This window comes from Bacillus rossius, chromosome 10, assembly GCF_032445375.1.
Source record: "Bacillus rossius redtenbacheri isolate Brsri chromosome 10, Brsri_v3, whole genome shotgun sequence".
NCBI lineage: Eukaryota > Metazoa > Arthropoda > Insecta > Phasmatodea > Bacillidae > Bacillus > Bacillus rossius.
The window spans coordinates 54,257,358-54,281,918 of record NC_086337.1 but is presented as its reverse complement, the minus strand read 5'-3'; the positions used below and the strand labels follow the sequence as shown (position 1 = coordinate 54,281,918).

The following is a 24,561-nucleotide window of genomic DNA, read 5'->3' as shown; positions in this document are numbered from 1 at the left end:
GTGAACAATAACACATGCTGCATGCAGAGACTGTGTGTGCCCTGGTTTTTCAAGTCTTCGTGTCGCGAAACACCTGCTCAGGGTCCCAAACTGTGAAAAATAATCCTTTTCTTTAAAAAAAAAAAAGGAGTATGAAAGTTTCTGCTATGGGAATGGGGGAGGCTGGATTGTTTTTTTTATTCCTCTCAGAAAATTGCAATATAGGTATGCAAATTATTTTAATATAATTTTTTGTTCAGGTGAAAGTTTATTTCAAATCATAACATTATAAGAATATTAACACTATTTTATCTCCTAAAATAATTTTAGTATCTAAACTTTTTGTTTTTAAATATTTGTATTATAACAACTCTACAAAATTTTAAACACTATTTACAGTGTTTGGGTCTAAACTTAACAAATGTGTGGAAATCACAGCTATCTTATCTTGTTTATGATAAAAAAAAAAAAGCTTATGACATCTAAACAGACAGTTGGATGGACTCAGTTGTCATGGCGATAGGGTTCTGTATTGGGCACCTACCTATGTTTCTCTCAATACCTATCATACTTTGTTGCTGGTATACCAAAATTTTCCAAATTATGTGACCTTAAAGACATATTTTCAGCCTTTTTCACTACAAAGAAACACACACACAATAAATAAGAAAAGCTATTATGTCACTATTTTTTCGCATACTGATTTTGATAACCTTGAGGTTAAACCCAGTTTTTTTGTCTGCTTTATTTATAGCCCTTTTTATTTTGATAAACATACCGATTTTCAACTTAATAAGTTGATGCTCAATTTATATTTATACACATTGATGCCTAAGTTAAAGAAAACTTCAAAATAATAAACAGGGAAATTTCTTATTTTGTTTAATTCTATGGGGAAAGCATCATCCGTTAACTTGTTGCAGAACTTCTTGTGTAAAGTGTTGTTAAAATTTCATGCTTCATGCAAGAAAGGCTGCTGTTTATAGCTTGATGTTTTTAGAAATGACAGTAGGGCTCATTATCATTCTTCTTTTTTTTTTCATCATCTTATATTTATGTGGAGAGAGCCTTGAACTTTCACTGTTTGTGGCCGAAGATCACCGGCTTCAGAAGCGATGCGTTAATCAGACGAGCAGGGACTTGGTGCGTGCGTGACCAGGCAGAGCTCTGTGACGGCATGTGGCTGCTCGGTTCCGTGAAACACTGCGCGGGATTGGTCAGCAGTGGGAGGCTGTCTGCCATGCTGTCGTCCTGCAGGAGCTGTTGCATTCCACGTTGCGCCAAACTGAGATCGTGGCCGGCGCGGAACTTTGAAGGGAGGAGAGACTACCAAACCAGGACAGGAGTGTATGGCTACCGCCCGAAAACAAAGAAAGAATTTAAAAGTGAGTGGGAAATGAATTTGAACAGTTTTGAAAAAAAAATAGCAATGCCATAAGTACTCCGTTGGCATTTTTTTAAAAATTATTAACATGCAGTATAAAGCTGCAGGAGTTTATTATAAATTGCCTGTTTTCTTTATGTAAAGCAGTTTTTAGGTTAGGTTCAGAAATTACTTTCTTGAAGTAATAATATTTATAATTTTAAATTTTTGTCCTCAAAAACTTACCTTCTATACATCAATTTTTTTTCAATCTAAAGCAGAAAAATAAAAAAATTATTTGCACCTGCCAAAATGGATATAAGAATACATTCAATTTTTTCTTGTCTACAACCAAAAAAATTATATTTTATAGTTTTTGATAGCTAAACTCAAAACTTCTTTCAACATTATAAACTTAAATTCTGCATTGTTTTAGGTACAAAACAATCAACATAAAGTTTAATTTAATGTGTCAATTTTCTTTAAAATAATTTTAAATAAAATTAAAACAATGGAGAATTGAAGTTGAATGAAGTTTATGGTATCGAAAGATTGTATCTTTATTTAATTAGATGTTAGAGTTTGAAGTTTTGAGTATAATTATGAAGAATCATACAATATTATCTTTTTTTTTTGTGTACACTTACAAAGGTTATGTAGCCTATTTAAATTATTGAAGAACATAGCTGCTGAGAGATTTTTATTTCGTAGGATATTTAAATGTTATTGTACTGCACTATGTATAGTTCCAGCCCAAATTAAGTAATAATTTATTTTAATTTATATTTATTCGTTCCATGTATATATTTTATTATTTGAAAACTCTTTGTATTTAATATGTATGTCTATGTAATTGAACATCTATGACTAATACGAACATTTGAGACGCAATTGCAAGGAACCCTCTTGGAGCAATTGAAATGTAAACGGTAAATTGCTAATTTGACACCGTGTTTATTAATGTAAAATGTTATTCCTATATGTATTTAATTCAAATTTGAATGGAGATTTTGTGTTCCGCGCTATTTTTGCGCGCGGAATTGATGTGTTTTATTTAAATGTCAATCTCATTAGTTCTCGACCAATCAGGAGCCGTATTTTAAATGTGGCACGCATTGTTAAATTACTTAAATTAAGAAGGTTTTTTAAGAGAATGTAATGGGCAATGGCTTATTAATGGATGGACACGTATATGACATCGTCGGAAATTTATACTGAAAAATAGCTATCAGAAATTGGCATCCGCACCAAAGGATAGGATAAATGTATTTTTTAAGTGTCAGTGAATATTAATAGAGCTTTATCCAAAAGCATAAAGTTACTAGGAATGTATAAATACGTGAGTAATAAATGACTGTGTCTGTTACTCCATTTCGTTAGTACGAAACACGTATCACATCCATACTTGGTTATTCTGCTGCCTAATTTCAAGAGAAACATTGATAAACTGAAATATTGTAAAATTAACTACGTGAATCTAATTTGACACTTTATTTTCTGGGAGAGAGAGCATCAGAGCTCTACCGACTTAAGTTATTTTGATCTAGCCGAGGTAAATACTTATGTAAATCCTAATTGTATACTAAATCTGTGTATGAGATTTTCAAACCCAAACAAAATCGACATTTGATTAGTTAATAAATGTGCACATCGTCACTCCAGACATTTTCAATAATTAAATATATATCTGTGTGTGTATTTGTGTGTGTGTTTTTTTTTTCTGCAGTGCCAACAATGGTTAGAATTTTTAAGAGCAATAAATATTTTTACTTTTGATATAAACCTGAGATATTTTGAATTTCATTAATAAATAATTAAAATCACAATTATGTTGTTATGATATTGTAATCTACTTATTACCAACTGTATCCATACCTATAAATTATATGTGTATACCTATCTATGTGTCAATACAAGTCAATAGCAACAGCAGTTAAGCTGCACATAAGAAACTGAATTAACCACTGAGAGACCTAGAAGGTAGTCTACCAATACATTATATTTCATTATAGGTCCTCAACAATACTGCTTATATGTTTATTTTATAACAATATCTGGTTGTAAACAACAAAAAGAAAACCTCAGAGATGTAAGAGTTCGCCAATGAACTACACATGACCAACACCCCCTTGTTTCCCTTGCCCGTGCAGTTCCAGATGAAGTGCTGGAGTCGAGAGCGAAGCAGAGCAACTTCCATCGCCTGGTGTCGGCGTACCGCAAGTACGGCCACAGAAAGGCAGACATTAACCCCGTGAACTTCAGCCCCGAAAGGTTAGTCGTGTGGAAGGCATGTCGATACCCTTGCGGTACCGGCGAAAAAGCTCTCTGAAATGATTGAATATTGACGGTGATATTTTGCCCACTTTCGTATCATGAATGTCGACATGTGAGTCTCAAGTGTCGTGAGTGTTGGCATGCCAGGCTGCAATAAGAAACCGACATGAAGAAATATTGATGTGGCAAACAGGATTCACCAACATTGGAAGCACATATACAAGTGTGCAAGTATACAAGCGTACATGCGAGAGTTATATGCATGTATCTGAGTGCGAAAATATCCAAGTCTGCTGTAATGCAAGCATGCCATCTAGCACTGCTGCTGCCATCTGTGTTTTTGGCAATTTATTAGATACCTAAAATATGATACGTAAGTTATGTAATGGAGGTTCACACACAGTGGCAGCCCTAAGCTCCGAGCTATTTACTTCTATGGATGATCTCCCCCAGAAAATTGAAAAATAAACTCTTTCAAATACAATTTTAAGCAAACACAGAACTTAATTTTTTTCCTGTTGGTTTTTCTGCACGCACAAAAAATTGTCACGTTCCGCCTGAGCCGAGCGTGCAAGAACCGGCCAACCACGTTGCGAGAAAATCTTCTATAATATCAAACAGGTTAAGGCGGGCTTTCTAACGAATTGTCCGTGATTATATCCAAACAAATTATTTAAATTAACTTTTTGCAAAAACCTGTAAATGATATTTGAAAATTAAAAAGTATGCAAATTTTTCATCACTGTTTTCTTATGAAGTTATCACGTAAAAATTATTGTCCGTAAACAGACTTTACAGACAACCCCCTTTATTTATATTCGCTATTCCCTCTCCCCGTTCCCCTAACACCAGAACATTGCCTCTTCCAGTTTGTTTTACGCTCCACTCTTGACTCGCCTGACCAGCTCACAGAAGTGCTCGTGCCCAGGGCGGTGCCGGAGCTGAGCCTGAGGCGGTACGGGCTGCGCGAACACGAGACCGTGCTCTCCGCCGGGATCCTCGCCGCGCCGTGGGCGTCCGGCACGGCGCGGGAGGCCGTGCAGCTCTTGGAGGAGGCCTACTGCGGCAGGATCAGCGCAGAGTTCGACTATCTCGAGGTGCGCGGCGCACAAGTGTTCACTGAAACGTTTCCATATATCTGCTTATGAAACTGTACAAAACATTTTGGCAGCATGGCAGGATCGTAATCTGAATTCCTGCAAAATCTGTTTTCAAATAAAACTGGTGGTGATAAAAGTCGTCACACATTATAATTGCATAGACAACTTGTGTTGTGTAGAGATGGAAGTGATTCGGAGGAATTAATAAATCATATTGACAAGTTTTGTGAATGCTTCGAAAGTATGGAAATCCATTAATTATGTTTTGATACGTGGGCGACTTCAGTTCAAAAAAAAAAGCGCACTGGCCAGCCAATTCCCAGAAAAAAAATATTTTTGAAAATTTAAGTATAATTGATGTGAGATACGATATATATACATATATACATGAGCGAGTGTTAGGTTTCCAATGTTTTAAAGCTTTGCAACAAATGTGAAGCTTCACACCAGACGCAAAGCTCTGAATCACAACCGAAGCTTCAAATAAAACTAATACATAAATAAATTTCCCCTGTGAAGTTGAATCTAATACTAAAAGTAGCTTCGACTGATTCGTTTAGTCAAAGTTTCCGCACAGGCCAAGAGTAAATATTGGGTTACTTGAATTTTAAAGACATGTGTAAAATATAATTTGGAGCAGATCATGTTCCGAAACCTTTCGCGTGCAGCATTGCTCCGTCCTTAGCCGTACAATTTTGATTAATTTTTATTGGGCCTTATTTAATCTGGCACCCTCAGTTTTGCCAACGTTGTCGGGAGCAGCAGTGCCGTACTGGAGTGTAGACTGTGACGTGTGCGGCGCCCGGACAGGACGAGGAAGAGCGGGAGTGGTTCGCCGAGCGGATGGAGCGGCTGCCCTCGGAGACGCTGGCCCGGGAGAGCCGCGTGGCGCTCGCCACGGAGCTGCTGAAGGCGCAGACCTTGGACAGGTTCCTGGCCTCCAAGTTCGTCACCCTGAAGCGCTACGGCGGGGAGGGGGCGGAGAGCATGATGGGAGCCGTCACGGAGATGCTCCGCGTGGCGGCGGAAGGTACGTGGCCATCCCGAGACCGGGGGGTGGCGCCTCCCGTGTTTATTCATTCACTGTATTCCCTGCATTCAAACTGTGGTCCACAAAGTGCCAAATGCTTAGAGACAAGATTTTATGGTTTTTATTTTGTGTCCAGTTTAATTTTTAAAACAGATGATTTCAGTTTTTTTTTATTATTTTAATTTTAAAAATTCCATTTTGTAATGCTTATTCCGCCAGAATAGTGTAATGTTTACACGATGCATTTTAACTATAAAATAATTTGTAATAAATTTGTCCCTAAAACAGATACAGCCAAAACAATAATAATAAATTGGTGAGCATTTCTAGTTATAAAGTGATTCAAAATTATTCGTAAGATCAATGAAATTAAATACACTTTGGTACAAATTTTGTCCGGAAATAATGGAATTTTTGAAATACAAACATTAAAGGTTTTTTATTTTATTAGAATTAATTTTTGCTTTGTGGTGTATTATTGACATGATTTTCGGTGTTGATTCGGTTTTATCGCATTTCACCATACTATTATCTTGTCTGTAGGAATACTCAAATAATTTTGCATGGGGAGTAAATATGTAAAGAATTAATTTGAGCATTTACTTTCTCAGACGTTTGTGATTATTGTAAGATCCAATAATATTTTACATGCTTTGCAAGGCCAATGCAATTTTACGCTACAAAACAAGTTATATTAAAGGTAAAGAATTTTTGCATTGTTTTCGAAAAATACTTCGAGTGGGCTCTGTATTTTATGTGTTTTATACACTTAATACAGGACCATGGTGTATTCCTGTGATGAACTATCAAAGTGAGAATGTACAAATAATTCCATAGGGTGAATCATAAAAGACCACAAAAACGAGAAATCGTTCAAAAATCATGAAAGTCACTAAAAAAAAGTCAACCAATTGCAATATAGAATATACAAATATTTTTATTTCAGTCATTAGAATGTGATGCTCTGGACTGAAAATTCTTAATTGCTTACAGATCGCAAAAGGTTTATAACATAAAAATAATATAATATCATTAATAATATTGTGCTACAATATAAATTGTAAAATAGGCTTGGAAAAAAATAATTATTTTAGCAAGGAGGCAGTACAAAACCAACAGCATGTATTGGCTACGTTTGTATCAGTTTATGAGTTAATATTAGGCCTGTGCTAATATCAGATATTTGTTTGAGACATATTCAAATACAAATATTAAAAAAAATGTCTCGAATACAAAATTGTATTCAAATAATAAGATTAAGAACAATTGTTTAAATTTTTTTCTAATATTTTTAAAGAAATATTTTAACAAAAAAAATTATGCAGAGTATTTTTCTTTAATGCTTATAAAACTTATATAAGAGAAAAATGCTTTCGAATTTTTTAAATATTTCAGAAGTTTTCAAACTGCTTATTGTATGCCTCATTTTCAACTTTCCAAAAAATTAAAAAATTAAAACTTATGCAGTTCTACTGAAATAAACTATGGGTAGTTGTATCAGAAACATTAATACCTGTGTTGTAACAGGGATGCACACGTTTACATTGTGCAACGATGACTCAACATTGAGTTTTTTCATTACACCAGGTGATGAGAAACAACTTCACTAAAACGTTTGAGTATTTGAAATCAAATTGAATGTGAACAATAAAGTATTAATTTTGATGATTGATATTTTTAAATATCTGCACCGGCCTAGTGATTGTAGTACGTTCGTGCAAGTTACTACAAACACTTGGGAACGGACGTCAGGCAATGGTTTTTTGTCAACAGCTGGAAAAAAAATTTTTTTTTTAAATAAAGCTTGCCATAAACCTGTTCCAACTGATAAGTACGTATTTCCATATGTTCAGTTAACCCCTTCTCGAATGAAAGCGAGACAACGAACACGAACTTGAAAGTGTTCACTTCACAAGAGACGTGTGTCGCAGACGGAGTGTTCCAACTGACGAGTATCTTCATATTTGAACCCCTCCTCGAATGAAAGCGAGCAACGAGCACGGAACTCGGGAAAGTGTTGGCTTGACGGAGAGGCGGGCGCGTGTGTCGCAGACGGAGTGTTCCAACTGACGAGTATTCCCGTGTGTTAACCACTCCTCGAATGAAAGTGAGCAACGAGCACGGAACTCGGGAAAGCGTTGGCTTGACGGAGAGGCGGGCGCGTCTGTGTCGCAGACGGAGTGCAGCAGGTGGTGGTGGGGATGCCCCACCGCGGCCGCTTCAACCTGCAGACGGGCGTGCTGCGCTTCCGCCCGGCCCGGCTGTTCCAGAAGCTGCAAGGCTTTCCCGAGCTGCCGCCGGACGCCCGGGCCTCCGGGGACGTCCCCACGCACTTCTGTGGGTACCGGCCCCCGGTCCGCTCCCCGAGCCTCGCTTGGGTCGCCCTGATTAGCAGGGGCGCAACAACTAAATTTCCAAAGGGGAGGGGGGGGGGATATACCTTTTTATAAAGAATCATCGATCCCCTCCTATTGAAGCGGGGGGTCCGGGGATCCTCCTCCGGGAAAATTTGTATTTCAAGGTGGAAAATGGTGCTATTTAAGCAGTTTTATTATCTAAAAATTGATTACACAGCACTTTCTTTGCCCCCATTTGCCCCCTCTTCAAGGTTTCAGAGGAGGGGGGGGGAGCATAATACCCTTGCCCCCCCCCCCCCTTGTTGTTTCGCCCCTGCTGATAAGTCATTCATAGGAAACCTTACAGGTTATGCGGTACTCACAGATCACGCTTACATTTACAGCCACCTTAACGTTTACAATCATATATGTGTGTGTGAGTAGATGTACACATATATATAAATAAATGTTTTCACAAATTACCTTTTTCTGGGTAGTTGTTTTAATGGAAGAAAAAAAAATTTGCATAAAAAATGCATAGAAATTTGCAAATCATGTCGGAGCATGTCGAAACACCACTTAATATCAAAATTTAAGTTCATTCGACATGTGGCCTTATTGGGAATGCAAGTTTTTCCTTCAAAAAATTAATTTTTTTAGGTCATTTTTTTTTTATATTTAAATTTTTATTAATTAAATGGTATCATTTTGTTTAGAAATTTAATATAAGTATAAAGTTAATGTTGTTTGTTAGCTAAGTTTAAAAGACATATGTTTTTGGCAAGTTTAACGTGAATGATACCTGCACTGAACTGAACAGCTTATAGGATGGGGCGTGCTAAAAGTGTATTTGCGAACTGTTGCGTCACCTATGATGGTCCGCGCTATGGCTGACTTGGAAGCTGGTACGCACGCGAGTATTGGCGGCCGTTCTATCGCGTGCCAGAGCGACTCAGCGGGTTGGCCTGCGACGTCAGGGCATGTGGGGTGGGCGCGAGGCTGCCTCGAAGTGAGCTGAGCGGCGAGCCGGTGGAATCACTTGCCGGTCGGAGCAGGGACGCGTCGTCTTCAAGTTTGTGTGTTCCGGCAGACGAAAGGCTTGAGAGCGCGATGGCTCAGCCTTGTGGGACGTGAGACGGATGGCTTTGGCTTTGAATAGTTTTGTTATTGGTGCCGATGATGAAGTAACTCACAACAGTGACAAAAACCAATAATTTTCCCAAATTTTTATTTATTTATTTATTTATTTATTTGTTTTTGCGACATGCCCACCGGCTGATGCAGTGGCGTAGCCAGGATTTGTGTATGGGGGGGGTTAAAAAGCATGCCCCCCCCCCCCCCCGCCCGTATTAAAGTAGGGGGGGTCCAAGGGTCCTCCCCCGGGAAAATTTGGATTTCAAGGTGTAAAATAGTGCTATTTTGGCAGTTTTCGGTACTTAAATTTAAATATTGTAATGATAAAAGTTTTATTAATTTTAATATGAAATTTGTTTGAGTGATGAATAAGTAATTAATTAAAGATTTGGTGCATGGGGCATGGGGGGGGGGGGGTTGAACCCTTAAAACCCCCCCCTGGCTACGCCCCTGGGCTGAGGGCTTAGCGGTGGGCGCGACACACGCAGGCAAGGACACTCTCCCTCGCGGGCACAGAGCGCAGGCAGGCTCGGCACGAGGGCCCGAGGAGAGCCCGCGCCAGGGGGGCACAGCTGCACGAGGGTGGGCGTGCCACACACACGTATTTAACAACTTAACTACTATATTTCATGATTTTTTTTTTTTTTATACATAGAGATGTGTCCATCTATTAGGTCAATGCATTTGTGGAGAGTACAGAAAGTTGAATGTGAACGAATTTTTTGAATTGAGGAATTCCCTGACCAATATTATCTAGTAGATAGTTGCAATTAATTTTGGAACCGTAGCAATTTTGAACAAAGAATGAGTCCAGGCAAGCTCTCTGGTCAACTTACTAATTTGTACTCATAGAATATAAAAAATATATCACTTCATTACAAATGCAAAACACTTGAATTTGGTTTGTCTCACTGTTAACAGCTTCCTCTGTCGATGTTGAGGCAGCGGGCAAGCAAATCCACGTTATAGTGCTCAACAATCCGTCTCACCTGGAGGTAATTAGTAATAGGTATTTGTAAGTATTCTTATTATTGACATGTTGGCTGGTGATTGTAATAATCATTGTGAAACCATACCGCGGGCGCATTAACTACACATTCACACCTTCGTAATACAAACCTGCAAAGACAATACATTTTTGACTTTGCAATAACGACGTTTGTAATAATCAAATCATCACAAAATTTAATCACAGTTTTTGTATGAATGCTAAATGAAATTTAAAATCAAGTTAATACTTACCTGCACATAATTTTGTACTGTACCAAGTGTACTAAAATATAAATTTAGGATGGCTACACCTGTTGCTCAAAAAAATATTTTCTACTCTATCACTCTTAAAAAGGATTTAAGACAGAAGAATAAAGCGAGCGTTTGTGAATTACCTACAAAAAGACATTCCACAACCATTTCCCCAACCCACAATGAACATCATGTATTACTGTAGTTGAAACTTCACATTGTTTCTGTACATTAATATGGTATCGTTGTATTAACCATCCTTTACCGCATGTTATTGTTCACCCTTGGACCGAAATTAACTTTGCATTACGTAACAACCATAGTTTTTGTATTAAACAAATTAATTAGTAGTATAATGTAGGTATGTGTAATTCACAATACACTGTATTTATGAGAGGGTAATAATGTAGTTGGGCAATATTTGTTAAAACACATTCTCCAATAAAAAAAAATTGATACTCGTAAACAAGAAACAAAATTTATGCCGCATGAATGCACAGGTATTGTAAAGAAAATTAAAAAATTCTATATCTCCTAAAATATTTGGAATTTCTTAGCTTCGCCGGGTTTTATGGAAAGCGGAAGTTTAAAAGCATAGAATGAAAGTATTTTCAGAATTAAAAATTTTTTTTAACAAATATCGCCCAACTACATATTTACCTATGAGAGTTTTGTATGAACAGGGTTTTTATTAACGAGGTTTCTCTGTATTCGCGGTATCGCCCAACAAGAGCCTGGTGTCGGAGGAGCCTCAGGTTCCTGTGTCGGCTCGACTCTTGCAGAGGAGCGACCGAGGCAGCGTGGGTCTGCGGTGTGTGCCCAGGTCGTGAACCCGGTGTCCATGGGCAAGACGCGGGCCAAGCAGCAAGCCCTCGGGGACGGGGACTACTCGCCCGACCCGGCCACGCGCTGGGGCAGCAAGGTCATCAACCTGCAGGTGAGGCGACACGTCGGCTCCAGAACTGCTTCTGCGCCGTGGGGTTCGAGGATCCGCTTCCAGCCGCCACAAAACTGATGCACGAGGAAAAAATGTACAATTTCATCCATTCAGGTGTCACCCATTTTTTTCTATGTAACTGTTTGTAGTTCAAAAGGTTTCTTATATTTAAATTTTTCTGTTATTTAAGGCTTTAATTGGATTTTATGTTTGTTTATCATTCAAAGGCGTGTGATGTTTTATGCTGTAACTTTCTTTTTTTTTTTGTGATGCACCAAAAGTCCTCCTATTAAATAATTTTGTCGAGGTGCCAACTTATTGCTTACCAACTGTGAATAGACTGTGAGTTTTAGTATCGGTTATCGGATCTGTCAAGAGATGTATGGCTGGTTGGATTGGTATCGCCCGAGCGAGGCGAGGACGAGGGCACGGCGCGCTCGTGCCACAGATACACGGGGACGCGGCGCTGGCGGGCCAGGGCGTGAACCAGGAGACGCTCCAGCTCTCGGCCGTGCCGCACTTCCAGGTGGGGGGCTCCGTGCACCTGGTGGTGAACAACCAGCTGGGCTTCACCACGCCGGCGGAGTGCGGCCGGTCGTCGCGCTACGCCTCGGACGTGGGCAAGATGGCGGGCGCCCCGGCGCTGCACGCCAACGGCAACTTCCCGGAGGTGCGCGCCTCCGTCCGGCCGTTCCCACTTCCGTCTCCCGCGGGTCTCCGAAACCTCTCCGTGATCAGTTCCTTTCCCAGTCTCTCGTGATGTTGCTGTCAACAAGACATAGACAATACAGGGCAGTCATGGTAATCCAAACTAATTGGAGCCGAGGTCTGTTCTGATTACCATATTTTCAGATTAGCCAAATAATTGCCGTAATGCAACGGAATATCATAAAATACATCTTTATAAACATTAAGTTGTCATGTAACACAACCTATAACATTTTACAAGCAGGATATCACAAAGTATGTAAATGATTGGGTCAAGATTTAATAATTATTTTTTAAAATACAAAATATTCATTTTTTTCTAAATATTTATTTTCACCCTTAACTTGTTTGATTTAGCCAGGATTTTCGAATAAGTGGGGTTTCGATCAGCGGGACTCCACTGTACATGGTATTTACTTACATACGGTATTTACTTTCGCATTAATCAAACATAATTTGGTTAGGGCATAAAAATATTTCAAGAAAGTAATGTGAAATCACTTTACGTAAGGTATTTAACTTTTTACCTCTTATGCATTACTTTTTTATGACAAAGAGTCACTAAAAAGTATTCTTAAAAAAAAATCAAACACTTTTATTGTCATTGTTGGTTATCATTGTAAATTTCCTATCGGTTATTTACTTGTTGAATGTTATAAACATGTAAGTTATAACAATGGGGCGTGAACACACTGCTCCAGCTGGTGGTGAAGGCGGCCCGAGTGGCGGCCCAGTACCAGAGAAAGTTCCGCAAGGACGTGTTCGTCGACCTGAACTGCTACCGCAAGTGGGGGCACAACGAGCTGGACGACCCCACCTTCACCAACCCTGCTCTGTACAGAGTGATAAACTCCCAGAAGTGAGTTTACCCCCGCATACCACGTGGTGCCTCTAGCCCTGTGATTTCCGTTACACAGACCTGAACATCCGCTGGGACACACAATTTTTTTTTTTTTTTAAGTTTTTGAAAAGTCATAACTTGTGGTAGAAATGTTATCACAAAAGTCTTAAACTAACTGCATCAGAGACTTTTTTAGTTGCATTAAAGACCACCATGTTAACCTGTTGCTTGATTTATGCATGATTTGAATTATTAGTAGATGGATTACACTGTTTCTGGTACAGTAACATTTTTTTTGACCTTAAGCTTAAACCGTTTATACAAACGCAAGTATTTCATGCGCAAAAATATTGCAATCTGCTGCAGAGCATGCAGTGATGTTTGTTTATGTTAACAAACAATTCGTTAGCGATCACTGCATGAGTTATGATGCGCATCAGAACTGTTCCAGATGCGTACGCTGACGAGCTGGTGAACGCAGGCGTTCTGACGAGGAGCGACGTCAGCGACATAGTGGAGCAGCACTCCGCCTTCCTCAGCGAGGAACTGAAGAGAGCAGACACGTACAAGCCGGAGGTGAACCCAGGGCCAACCTAGTCGAGAGATCCGATTGGATTTTCCACACCAGGGCGATCCGGGGTCCATTCCCCACGGGGTTCGCACCGAATCTGTCACAAGATGGGGAAATGTGGCGGACGTTTCCGTGAGCCAGTGGGTTTTCTCAGGGTACTCCTGTGTCCCCCGCTCGTTCATTCCGTCATTGCTTCATTCTCAACTCATCAACCCTCGCAGTCCCTGACGTTTTGGATGTGAACGAGACATCAGGGGTGTATTTGTGTTAGTGAGATGGAATGTGAAGTACAGCTCTCAATTGTGCTTCTAGCGTGGTATTGCCTCTAAGCGCTAGTTTGTCTTTTTGTCGTGCATAGGGCAACTACATATAAGATTTAAGTTTTAACCATAACATTTTATTGCAGGAAAATGACGATAAAGGTGTAATTCTTGTCCCTAGAGTGCTTTTAAGAATTTAAACCATGTGTCTCATGCCTAAAAAGTATTCAGAAACTTTTTTTTTGTCTTTTTTACTTTTCAAAAAAATTCATTTAAGAACTAAATCTGAAAACAAAGCTACCAATCCAACCTCACCTGATTCTTAAATGCTTTTCCTAAACAGACCCCACTCGGATAACTTGAGCAGATTTTAAATCGTGCTATTTTTTCTGAAGCTCTGCACACTGTGTGTGTGTCCAGGTAGGCAGGGTGCTTAAGCAATTACATTCCCCAATTTTTATTGACGAGTGCTGCCATCTTCATGTTGATGTCGGAAACTTTTCAGACAATCCTCGTAGAACAGTGATGGTAAGCTGGTGGCAGCAATCATACAGTTGACATAAGTTTTATAACCAACATGAGTAAATCATTAGGGCCTAAATCTATAGTTTTGCAGACACTTTGAAAAAATAATTTTTTACCATCAAATGACTTAGCAAGGAAGTAAACTAATGTCTTAGAAGTTGTAAATAAGCTCTTAAATTTCCAATGAACCTGAAACAATTGTTTTTTATTAATTTTAATTTGTAAAAAGATAGTGATTTAAATTTTAAAAAATTAATAATTTTTCATCTTAAGGAACCTACAGCATCATCCACAGAGGTAGACTTTCAGCATTTTTAGAGTTAGGAAAACATATTACAAAAGGATTAAATAATGTATAAGGCCAAAATTATTTCAACTTATTAAGAAGGAAAGCTTTTTGATTAGGAACTTTTAAAAGGTGTTTAAATTACTTGAAAGAAGATAAGTTTGCCATGAGGCAAAGAAGTAGGTCTGGAGAAGAGAAAGAAAGGTGTACGGACTTTCAAAGAGATGACCAGGCATGTTTAACAAGCCTGGACTGGGGAAAAGCAAGAGTGTCTTGACGTACTAATTTTTTTTTTCGCACTTTCTCCTAAATCATTTTGTTTTGTTTTCGGGCAGCGGACGTACTTCCTGGGCAAGTGGTCGGGCATGAGCCAAGCCCCTGCAGCCGTCACCACCTGGGACACCGGCTGTGACCCCCGGCTGCTCCAGCACGTTGGATCCAGATCCGTCACACTCCCGCCGGACTTCGTAAGGCTCCTCTTGCGCCGTGCAACTCCCCTCCGGCAGACGACTGGTCGGAAGATAAATCTGGTCCTTTCTAGGAAAATCATTTTTGGACACCAGCTTCTGAAATTTCAAAAAATATAGACAGGTTCTGCCACATATTGAAACATTACTGAAACGTTACTGATGGTCATCATAAACAAGTAGCTAGAAAAGATGAAATTTTTTTTTTTTATTGGTCAAAGAAAATTTGTTATGTGAAATTCTGTATGATAACGATAACAATAGTATACACATCAAAAGAGACAGGACACGAAAAATCAGACAGGACTCAAGGATAACAAACGAATCACTCAAATTTTCGACCACTACATGATCTTCATCGGGAGTAGAAATAACTTCCTGTACACATACGTAAATGTCATGTCTCTTTTAACCTCTGTACTATCGTTTTCATACACAATTTTCTATTTTTTGTGAAACTAATCCTGGCCGTGGAACCTCTTGTCCCAGACCATCCACCCGCGCCTGGAGAAGATGCACGTGAAGCCGAGGTTGGTAAAACTGGCCCAGGGAACCAACATCGACTGGAGCACCGCGGAGACTCTGGCGTTTGGCTCGCTGCTATACCAAGGTGACGTGCCGTGACGTGACATGATAGCGTAGCGCCCGTGGTTGACGGAGAGATAGGGCGGATGGAAATAAGAGTGGTTATACATATATATGGGAAGAAAAAAGTATTGTAACCAACATTTAAATCAAAAAGTTTTATAGCCAAAATTAAATTTAAAAAAAACAAACTTAATTCCAAGATTGAATCAACATCAGACTGACAATGTGTCTGTCTTCTTTAACAATTTTTTATCAATCTACTAATAATCTGCAATGAAATGTTACAATAAAACAGTTTTCAGTTCGTGAATTTAATTGATTAAACTTTCGGATGGTGAAATAGCAGTAACATATGACTGCTCGTTGTTCGTAAGTGTGACTGTGACTTCAGGAAACAATGAATACTTCTACAGGTTACAATGTGAGACTGAGTGGCCAAGACGTTGGACGAGGAACGTTCTCTCATCGTCATGTCATGTTGGTCGATCAAGAAACTAACGACACGTACATTCCTCTGAACAGTTTGACAGAAGAACAAAGTGCACATCTTGAGGTTCGTATCACTTGCATTATGTTTGATGTAGTAGTACATATCTGCTAGGCTATGTACATCACTGCATCACTACACAGTTGTGTCGCAATTTGCCTGAATAATGTGAGCAGTGGAGCTTTTACATGAAAAGAATTTCCGATATTGTCATTGTTTGCATCAGAATTCATCTGTCCATGAATTTTGTAAAGTATTTCCTCAGTCTATGCACAATAAATTGTTGAATGCAGTAAAATGTTTTTAAGTAGAAACTACATATTCAAGACATATATTTATTGAAAAAATTGAATTATTTTTAACATTCATGCTATAATTAAACAATTTAAAACATTTTACAGCCTGATTGTTTGTTTTTTATTAAAATTTACTGCTTCATTTAATCGTCTGAAACCATCTAGACCCTTTTATTTTATTTCATGTAGTTACCATTTGCATTGTGCTAGTATCAAATTGAAACATTTCTAAAATACTCATTCTTGCGTCTGTATAGCACTGAAAATAGGATTGTATACTTTTATTTACAAATAGAAGACTTCTTTTATTTGCAGGTAAATTAATCAACACCTGAGAAAAGTACGAGAGCATGTTGTTCAGATAACACAAAATAAACAGTGATGGCTATTACAGTTGCATGTGCTTGTTAGTGCTTGTTATCACAGACACACAATTATGTAAGAAAGGTTTCTTTTGGTGTTGGTTTCAGAAAAACATTAGGCACTTTCCATATCAAAAAAACATCTTGCTTTCATGTAGAGTTAATGCTGCCAAATAAATGCATGGTTGACCGAAACTACGTATCTACCTAAGTATAACTTCTAATATATAGGGACCGGAAAAATTCGCAGGTTCAATGACCTCTAGGATGAACTTCATAGTTCTACGTACACTCGGTCAAATGCCACCCTCTCATTGGCTGCTGTCTTGTGAAGGTGTCCCAACGTAGCGGCCTGTGATTCGACACAGCTTCGGTTGAGTGTTTCTCACTGGCCCAGAGTCGTCCAGGTGAGTTGCGAGCCAATAGCAGAGGCAGCACTGAGGTATAACTGTATGAATTCTAGGCTGTCGTGAAATGAATCCGCGAATTTTTCCGGTCTCTACTAATACATGTACGTAAGTACACGAACCCTCTTTTTTAAGGTTGCAAATTCGATCTTATCTGAAGAGGCGGTGCTGGCGTACGAATACGGAATGAGCATCGAAAGCCCAAGGAATCTTGTGGTGTGGGAGGCTCAGTTCGGGGACTTCTTCAACGGAGCCCAGATTGTCGTCGACACGTTCATCTCAGGTGGAGAGAGTACGTAAGTGCGCAATCAGTCAGCAAGTTTAAGTCTTAAGACGTCCCTAAAATGTTGCAAATTGTATAAAATGTTATCAAAGTCACTCGAACCTTAATAATTTTCAATGTTTAATTTTTATAAGTCAATTAAATGTGATGTTCTCTATTGAAAACTCTCAATCACCAGAACTAAAAAATATTATAATTAAAATTTTATGTGCCTTTTCGACAAGTGTGCAGTTTGTATTGCACTCCAGATTTTAAACATGTAAAAATTAAAAACAAAAAAAAATAATTTTGCATTCGGGAAGTGAAAAAAACAGCAACAATCTCAGTAAAATTCACATTTTGGAAGTCCAAGTTTTGCTGCTGTGTTTAGTAAGTAATTATGTACTGATTCATTTAAATATGTTTCGAGTCAAATCACTATTTTTTTTCAATATCTTTTGACAGGAAAGTGTGCCTTGTTTGAATACCATTTCTCAAACAAATATTAATGGCTTTGTTCACAAAAGCCGTTCTGTTGGCCGATTTTGAGCCAATGTAGGCCTCGTACAAAGAAGACCAAACTCTATCTCCATCATCATAAGAGACAAAATTTTATAGCGAAATGCCCAATAATTCCAATAATTTGCTTTCTGGTTTTGATAAAATATTATACATGTTAGAATTTGAGTAATTATCGAATTTTATATCTATGCATGATATTAGTGATACGTATGTACAGTAAACTCCCTATTATCCGCGCATGCTACGAAAAAATACAACACATATGTAAATCTGTATTTTATTACAAGTGAGCAAATTTGAACTCTACCGACGAATGTATTGTGTGCAGTATACAGTAAAACGCCACAGGCCTTCTCGGAACTCACGCAGTAGGCACGCGTTGCTATCTTGGTCTCTGTCGCACTTTGTTTCCAGTCGTATGGTTGAGCACATTTATTTTTAAATTACTGAAATGTATTGTATGTTAATAATTATTCAGTAAACCACTAAAATTTTAGCGTCATTTAAAAATTATTTTAACTGTTAATTGTAACTTTTACTGTACATGAATGTTTAGAATTTTTAAGTTGAAATTAATGTCTCCTTTTTTTCGTTTCCCATCTTCGGCTCTTTTGCGGATCATCCGAGATTTTCACCGTCCGCGGTGGCCCTGCCGCTCAAGTTCGCGGATAGTCGGGAGCGTACTGTGTGTGTAATGAAACGTGCGCGAAAGCTCGAGCGAGGAACAGCTGGGGCTGACGGGAAGGGGGGGCAGGCAAGTGGGCGGTGTGCAGCGCGCTGGTGCTGCTCCTGCCGCACGGCATGGACGGCGCGGGGCCCGAGCACAGCTCGTGCCGCGTGGAGCGCTTCCTGCAGCTGAGCGACAGCGCGGAGGACCGGCCCGACGGGGAGAGCGTGAGCCTGCACGTGGCCGCCCCCAGCTCGCCGGCCCAGTGCTTCCACCTGCTGCGAGGCCAGGTGCGCTCCCGGGCCACACACGTGGCTCACTCCTGCTTTCATGGAACAAAAAAAATTGGTTGTCTGTAAAGTCGGTTCACGGACGATAGTTTAACGTGACGACGTCGTAACAAAACATTGGTGAAATGATTGCATACTTTTATGAATAAAATTGAATCATTTTAATTGAATTATCGCTATTTTGTATGGATACAAACAAGGAGTGAAATGAAATCTACAATTTAATTGATAAATTTACTTTTATTCGCACTCATTAGTTCAAATATGAGATTATTTTAACTATAACTTTCATACATGTTTGCTATTTAACTTCTTCCAATTTGTGTTATACTGTTAAGGATAGGACGATGATAGGAAAAGTAGGAAACGAATGGGAGTGTTTCAAGTTTTAATGTGCCTCGAAGAAGTCAAATCGATGGTTGTTCCAATCGAGTGGAAGAGAGATAGATGATGCGGCGCAAGCGTGCAATGAGCGTAACGGGACACAGCGTAACGGGACAATGTGTGCAACGGGACAATTTTTCGTGCATGCAGCCAGCATTCATCGATTTATTAGACGTCACGTAAAAAAAAAATATCAAAAATAAATTTGCAAGAGGAATAAAAAGTGAAATAAAACTTGTCTAATGTTGGATTACCAACAGTTGTTATCGAGTGATTGCAATGCAGTTTGGAATGAAATGAAATGCAAACTAAAATTTCTTATAAACCAAATGTCAATGGTGATACAATCACTTTGTCATTCGTAGCAAGCTATCACTGACGATATTTAACAAAGGACCAATCTCATGTAAATTTAAATTGTGCATAGTCGTCGCAGTAGCATCAAGTCGACCAGAGTACAAGTTACTCAGCTGACATTATACATTATTCATCTAATTATTTTTTAGTGGTAGACAGACCAAAACTTTTAAGCTCTTCTGTAGTGGGGATGCGCTCACTAAGAAATGGAATTGACATGCGTAAACTTGAAACCCTTGTTTCCCAAAAGAAAGGAAAGTCGCGCACGCTCCCCGGACGTGTCGGGAGCCTCGCGTCCGCCCGGTGACAGCTGCTTGTGCCTCAGGTGCTGAAGAACTACCGCAAGCCGCTGGTGGTGGTCGCTCCCAAGACCCTGCTGCGGCTGCCGGAAGCCGTCTCCTCGCTGAGCGACATGGCGCCTGGCACGTCGTTCCGCCCGGTCATAGGTGCGTGGACCGCCCGCTCGGGGGAACGAGACTTGATACCTTCAGTCTAGATGTTAGACCCAGGCTAAGTTATTTATAGTACTACATCCCTCTTAGATAATCTTAATACGTATATGTATTTAGATCCAGTGTCCTGATGTTTGTTTCCAGTGAACTCTTCACCAAGTCAACCGATTTCCATGAACATTGGCATTTATGTGTAATTTTTTAATGCGTCTTCAGGGGCTAAGCCAGGGGGGGGGGGGGGTGGTTTAGGGGTTCAAACCCCCTCTTAGCACCAAATCTTTAATTAATTTCTTATTCATCACTAAAACAAATTTCATATTTAAATTTAAGTACCGAAAACTGCTAAAATAGCCCTATTGTACACCTTAAAATCCAAATTTTCCCGGGGGGGATAATCCCCCCCGCCCACCGCTTAAATACAGGGGGGGGGGGGGGGGGGGGGGTCTTGCTTCTTAACACCCCCCGTACACAAATCCTGGCTGCGCCACTGATGGTCTTAATAATTTATAATTAATAATAAATAATAAATAACCGATCGGCATGGGTCAAAAAAATCATAGATCATAAACATACAAATAGTAATTGTGTGACATTTCTCTATGTCCAACACACTGTCATATAGCGCTATCCAGTTTGCTTTAACTCGTAGACAATAAATCTCCATGTTTTTAGCCCGGGCAACGCCGGGTACTGCAGCTAGTATTAAATATAAAAATAGCCCAAAATTTACTTTATAAGTCTTTCTTTTTACCCCTCTTAAACATGTGCACCCTTCCCAATTAGCCCATCGATGCTTTGCACAGTTCACAACATACACAGGTGGGATGGTGGCCACTTTCAAAAATAGAAACCAGCAGTAAGTAATTTTATCCAGGTTTCAAAGCTTAAAGCTGCAGTTAATCTCACGTGACAACAGTACTCAGTGCTTATGTGTAGCTGTTGCATGGAGTCCACCACACACCCGGCATTACTTACCCCGCTGTTGCACGTAGTCTTAATGCAGCGATGTCGAAGAAAAATGAGGTTGGGGAAAAGTTGTTTTCAGAATGACTTGACACAAATTATTTAAAAAAAAAAAAAAATTATTAGATCATATTTATATTATCACATGTTAATTTGTTTCTCAAATATTCATTACTGAAGAGATAACAACCGTCTCACATACTTCCTTGTCTGTTGTGTGTGAAACTATGGTATTGTAAAATAAGGATAGTTTCAGCAGAAACACTTAATAAGCCTTTTTCGTAAACTGCATTGAATTGCCATAATTTTATTTGAGGGTAACGGAAAGAACCACTGGTGATGTGTGCCGCAGGTGACGACGAGGTCACGGCAGAGAAGGTGCGGAAGGTGATTCTGGTCAGCGGGAAGCACTACTTCGCGCTCCTCAAGCATCGCAAGGAACGGAAACTGTCGGACGTGGCGATAGTCAGAGTGGAGGCGCTGTCGCCCTTCCCCACCTTGCAGCTCCAGGAACAGCTGGCTCGGTACCGACGCGCGACGAGTGAGTCTCTCCTCCGCTTGCTTACCGTTACCTAGCTTTTATTTACTGCCTTTAAGGGGCCCGCCTCGTCAGGGGTGTATCTGTGTCGGTGAGGCGGGATGATGAGCGCGACGCTCTCTGGTGCTTCTAGCGCGGTGTCGCCTCTGGACTGGCGCGCAGTCTTCTCGTCTTCACAGGACAACTGTGATATTTGAGCAGTGACCGTAACATTACATGGCGTAGAAATGAAGGTCAAAGTGTAATGCAAGTCCAAGAATGTGTACCGGTTGTTTTATACCTAAAAATTACTCTGAAAACATGCATTTTAGCCATTTTAATTAACACTTCAAAAAATACTCAATCCGAAAATCAGATATAATTTTCGGCTCTCAGTGACCCTACTTGAATGTCTCAAGTAGTTTTGAAATTGCGTTGTTTTTCGTGAAGCTCTGCTCACCGTGTGTGTGTCCGGGTGGACGGGCCCTTTAAGTTTGCCACCTGGCTGGGACGCCAAGCAGCAGTCAGAGCTCCGGTGTTCAGTGTCATTTACAAACTCCAGTTTATTAGAGGTGTATAGTTGCTAATCACTTCAGAGCTACTGCACTTTCCTGTATTAGCTAAAATTAAAGTCATCACTTAGTCCCATAGAGGCACGTTCTAGATGCAAAGTCAGCCAGTTTTGTGGCTGGCACGTAGAGGCCGTGAGGCATCTCATGCGCAAGCCTGTGTCACCCTTACCGCCTTCGTGGTTCGAGAGCTCGTGTGCCCGATCTGGCGACCCTCCTATCTGCCTATATTACAGTGTTTGGTGGCATATATTAAGTACCATTGTGATTTTTGAGTGCCAAATTAGCATTCCTAGTGGTTTGGTCTTCCAATTCTTATGAAGGACCCTTCATCTTCAGTCCTTTCTAAGGGCATAACAGTGAGCCATAATCATGAAACATCAATAACATTATTTCTCATAACTCATGCACATGACACAACTATTATTTACCTATTTACTGCAAGTACTTTATATGAAGCTTTTGCACTGTGAATGTTTTGACAAGACAACCTTCTGCTGATCTAGCCAGTTGTAAAACAGCTCCATTTATGGATATGCTGTCCTGCCCGAGCGATCTAATCAAAGAGTTTTAAGAGTTTTGAATGACACAAATTTATTATACAATCAAAACAGCACGAGGCTCCCTTGGGCTTCATTCACAGCTGGCGACTGTTTACTAAGGCGAATAAAACTCCCAACGTGTGTGTGGCCAGCCTGCCTCTACAATGCAGTTCTTACCTGTATTCTTTCATCTCCTGATGTGCTAGTAAATATATTACCCGTCCTTCTTCACTTTCACCAAACATCACCACGAACTGCTGCCCTCGTTAAAACAATTGACTATATCCAGCCACCTTATGAACCCACAGAATTTTCAGCATTCACGGAGAGCTTAGATTGTCTGCCATCACGGAATACAAATGGTCCACTTTCCATAGTTCTATTAAGAGCTTGTTTCGACCCTATGAGTCGATTGTATTGATTCCTATTGCAGTTGCCTATTTCAAAGGCTTATTGTGTTCATGTGTAGCTGTGATATTAAAAAGCAAATGGTTTTCTCTAGTTTATAAAATCCTTTTAATTCAAAATCTCTTAGCATTTCTTATTAAATTACCTATTTTCAAGCTAACATGATATAATTTTACTAACTTTTTTTTTCCCAAATTCTTCATGAAGCTTTCATCTGGAGCCAAGAGGAACATCAGAACATGGGAGCGTGGACGTTCGTCAAGAGTCGTTTTGAAAATTTGATCGGGATTAAGGTAAGAACATTTCACTTCCACTCTTCAGTTTTAAAATCACGAAGGCGACTTTCAGGACACTCTGCTTCCCTTTTCTCTTCTGTGCAACTGCATCAGTGCACTTCATGCAACAGTGACCTGCATAATATGGTCTAGAAGACTGAAAGCAGCTTTAAAATCTTAAAACTCTTGTAAATCTTTGTGTCTAAAATGCCGAAATTACATCCATATCTTTACTGTCGGAAAATTGCTGGAAGCACGTTTTTAAAATTATTCCCATGTCAAAAGTTTGTATCTTATGGGCACATCCAGTGGATCATGATAGTTTCTCTAGAATCAAGAGTACCAAATCTTTGCTCTAGCAGATTCACGTAACCCTTTGTTTTGTAGTGGTATTTCTATGATACCACTTTGAAAAAATGTTACTATTCGCAAAGTTTCAGTGGTATTGCCGAAATACCTCGCGTGAGTAAGCCTTGTGCTGCTATCTGGCGATCCTAACAAGAACAAGCAACATTGGCTGCTTTAATTTTTCCTTCCGCCACATCTGCTGAAAGTTACACAATAGATTCTAATTTATTTTAAATATATTTCTGTGTGCCTCAAAGGGTTAAGGTACAGTGCCACTCACGGTGAAACCTGCCCAGCGAGGGAGTGCTTGTGACGAGAGTGCTCCCCCGGCAGGTGAGGTACGCGGGGCGCGGGCCGCTGGCCGTGCCCGCCGTGGGAGTGGCGCAGGTCCACGCCCGGGAGGCCGAGGAAGTCATCGCCCGGCCCTTCGCCATGTGACGTGACCTCTTCCCTTGCCCACACCGCCGCGCGCTCCCGGCGCCATCAACCTCTGCGTGTCTCCTGCGCGTCACAGCATACTCGAGCACCGATCACTAGGGACAAGATTACATGTTGAATTCCACTAACACCGAAATTCAAGTTATATAATGCAGTTACGAATTGGACTAAAAACAAAATAATTCACATTATAAAAAAAAGGTAATCTTTTAATTATTGAAATTCAAGGACTCATCATTTCCTTTCCAGACAAAAAAATTGTACAAAGTGCATGGATCAGAAAAATTAAATTTGTTTTACTAGTGTTCAATTTGAATAAAAAATGTTGCATTGCATTTTTATTTTGTTTGTTTTTTTATAACTATGGCAGCAAG

At 39.8% G+C, this 24,561-nt stretch overlaps 1 protein-coding gene across 2 annotated transcripts; it reads left to right on the top strand.

The window, feature by feature from the left end:
- The first annotated feature begins 782 nt into the window (after positions 1-782).
- LOC134536159 (probable 2-oxoglutarate dehydrogenase E1 component DHKTD1 homolog, mitochondrial) lies at positions 783-24,561 on the top strand. 2 transcript variants are annotated; one of them, XM_063375786.1, is made up of 19 exons: positions 783-1,364; positions 3,493-3,613; positions 4,545-4,713; positions 5,527-5,746; positions 7,922-8,083; positions 10,138-10,211; positions 11,282-11,395; positions 11,844-12,065; positions 12,805-12,962; positions 13,385-13,520; positions 14,922-15,053; positions 15,543-15,663; positions 16,055-16,194; positions 17,329-17,485; positions 18,732-18,934; positions 20,001-20,121; positions 21,443-21,631; positions 23,334-23,419; positions 24,083-24,561. In XM_063375786.1, the coding sequence occupies exons 1-19, from the start codon at positions 1,157-1,159 to the stop codon at positions 24,185-24,187; spliced, it is 2,838 nt and encodes a 945-aa protein (XP_063231856.1). In that variant the 5' UTR covers positions 783-1,156; the 3' UTR covers positions 24,188-24,561. The 2 variants fall into 2 exon arrangements, with proteins under 2 accessions (XP_063231856.1, XP_063231857.1); XM_063375787.1 differs by lacking the exons at positions 23,334-23,419; positions 24,083-24,561 and having other exon boundaries at positions 1,010-1,364; positions 17,329-17,489; positions 21,443-21,547.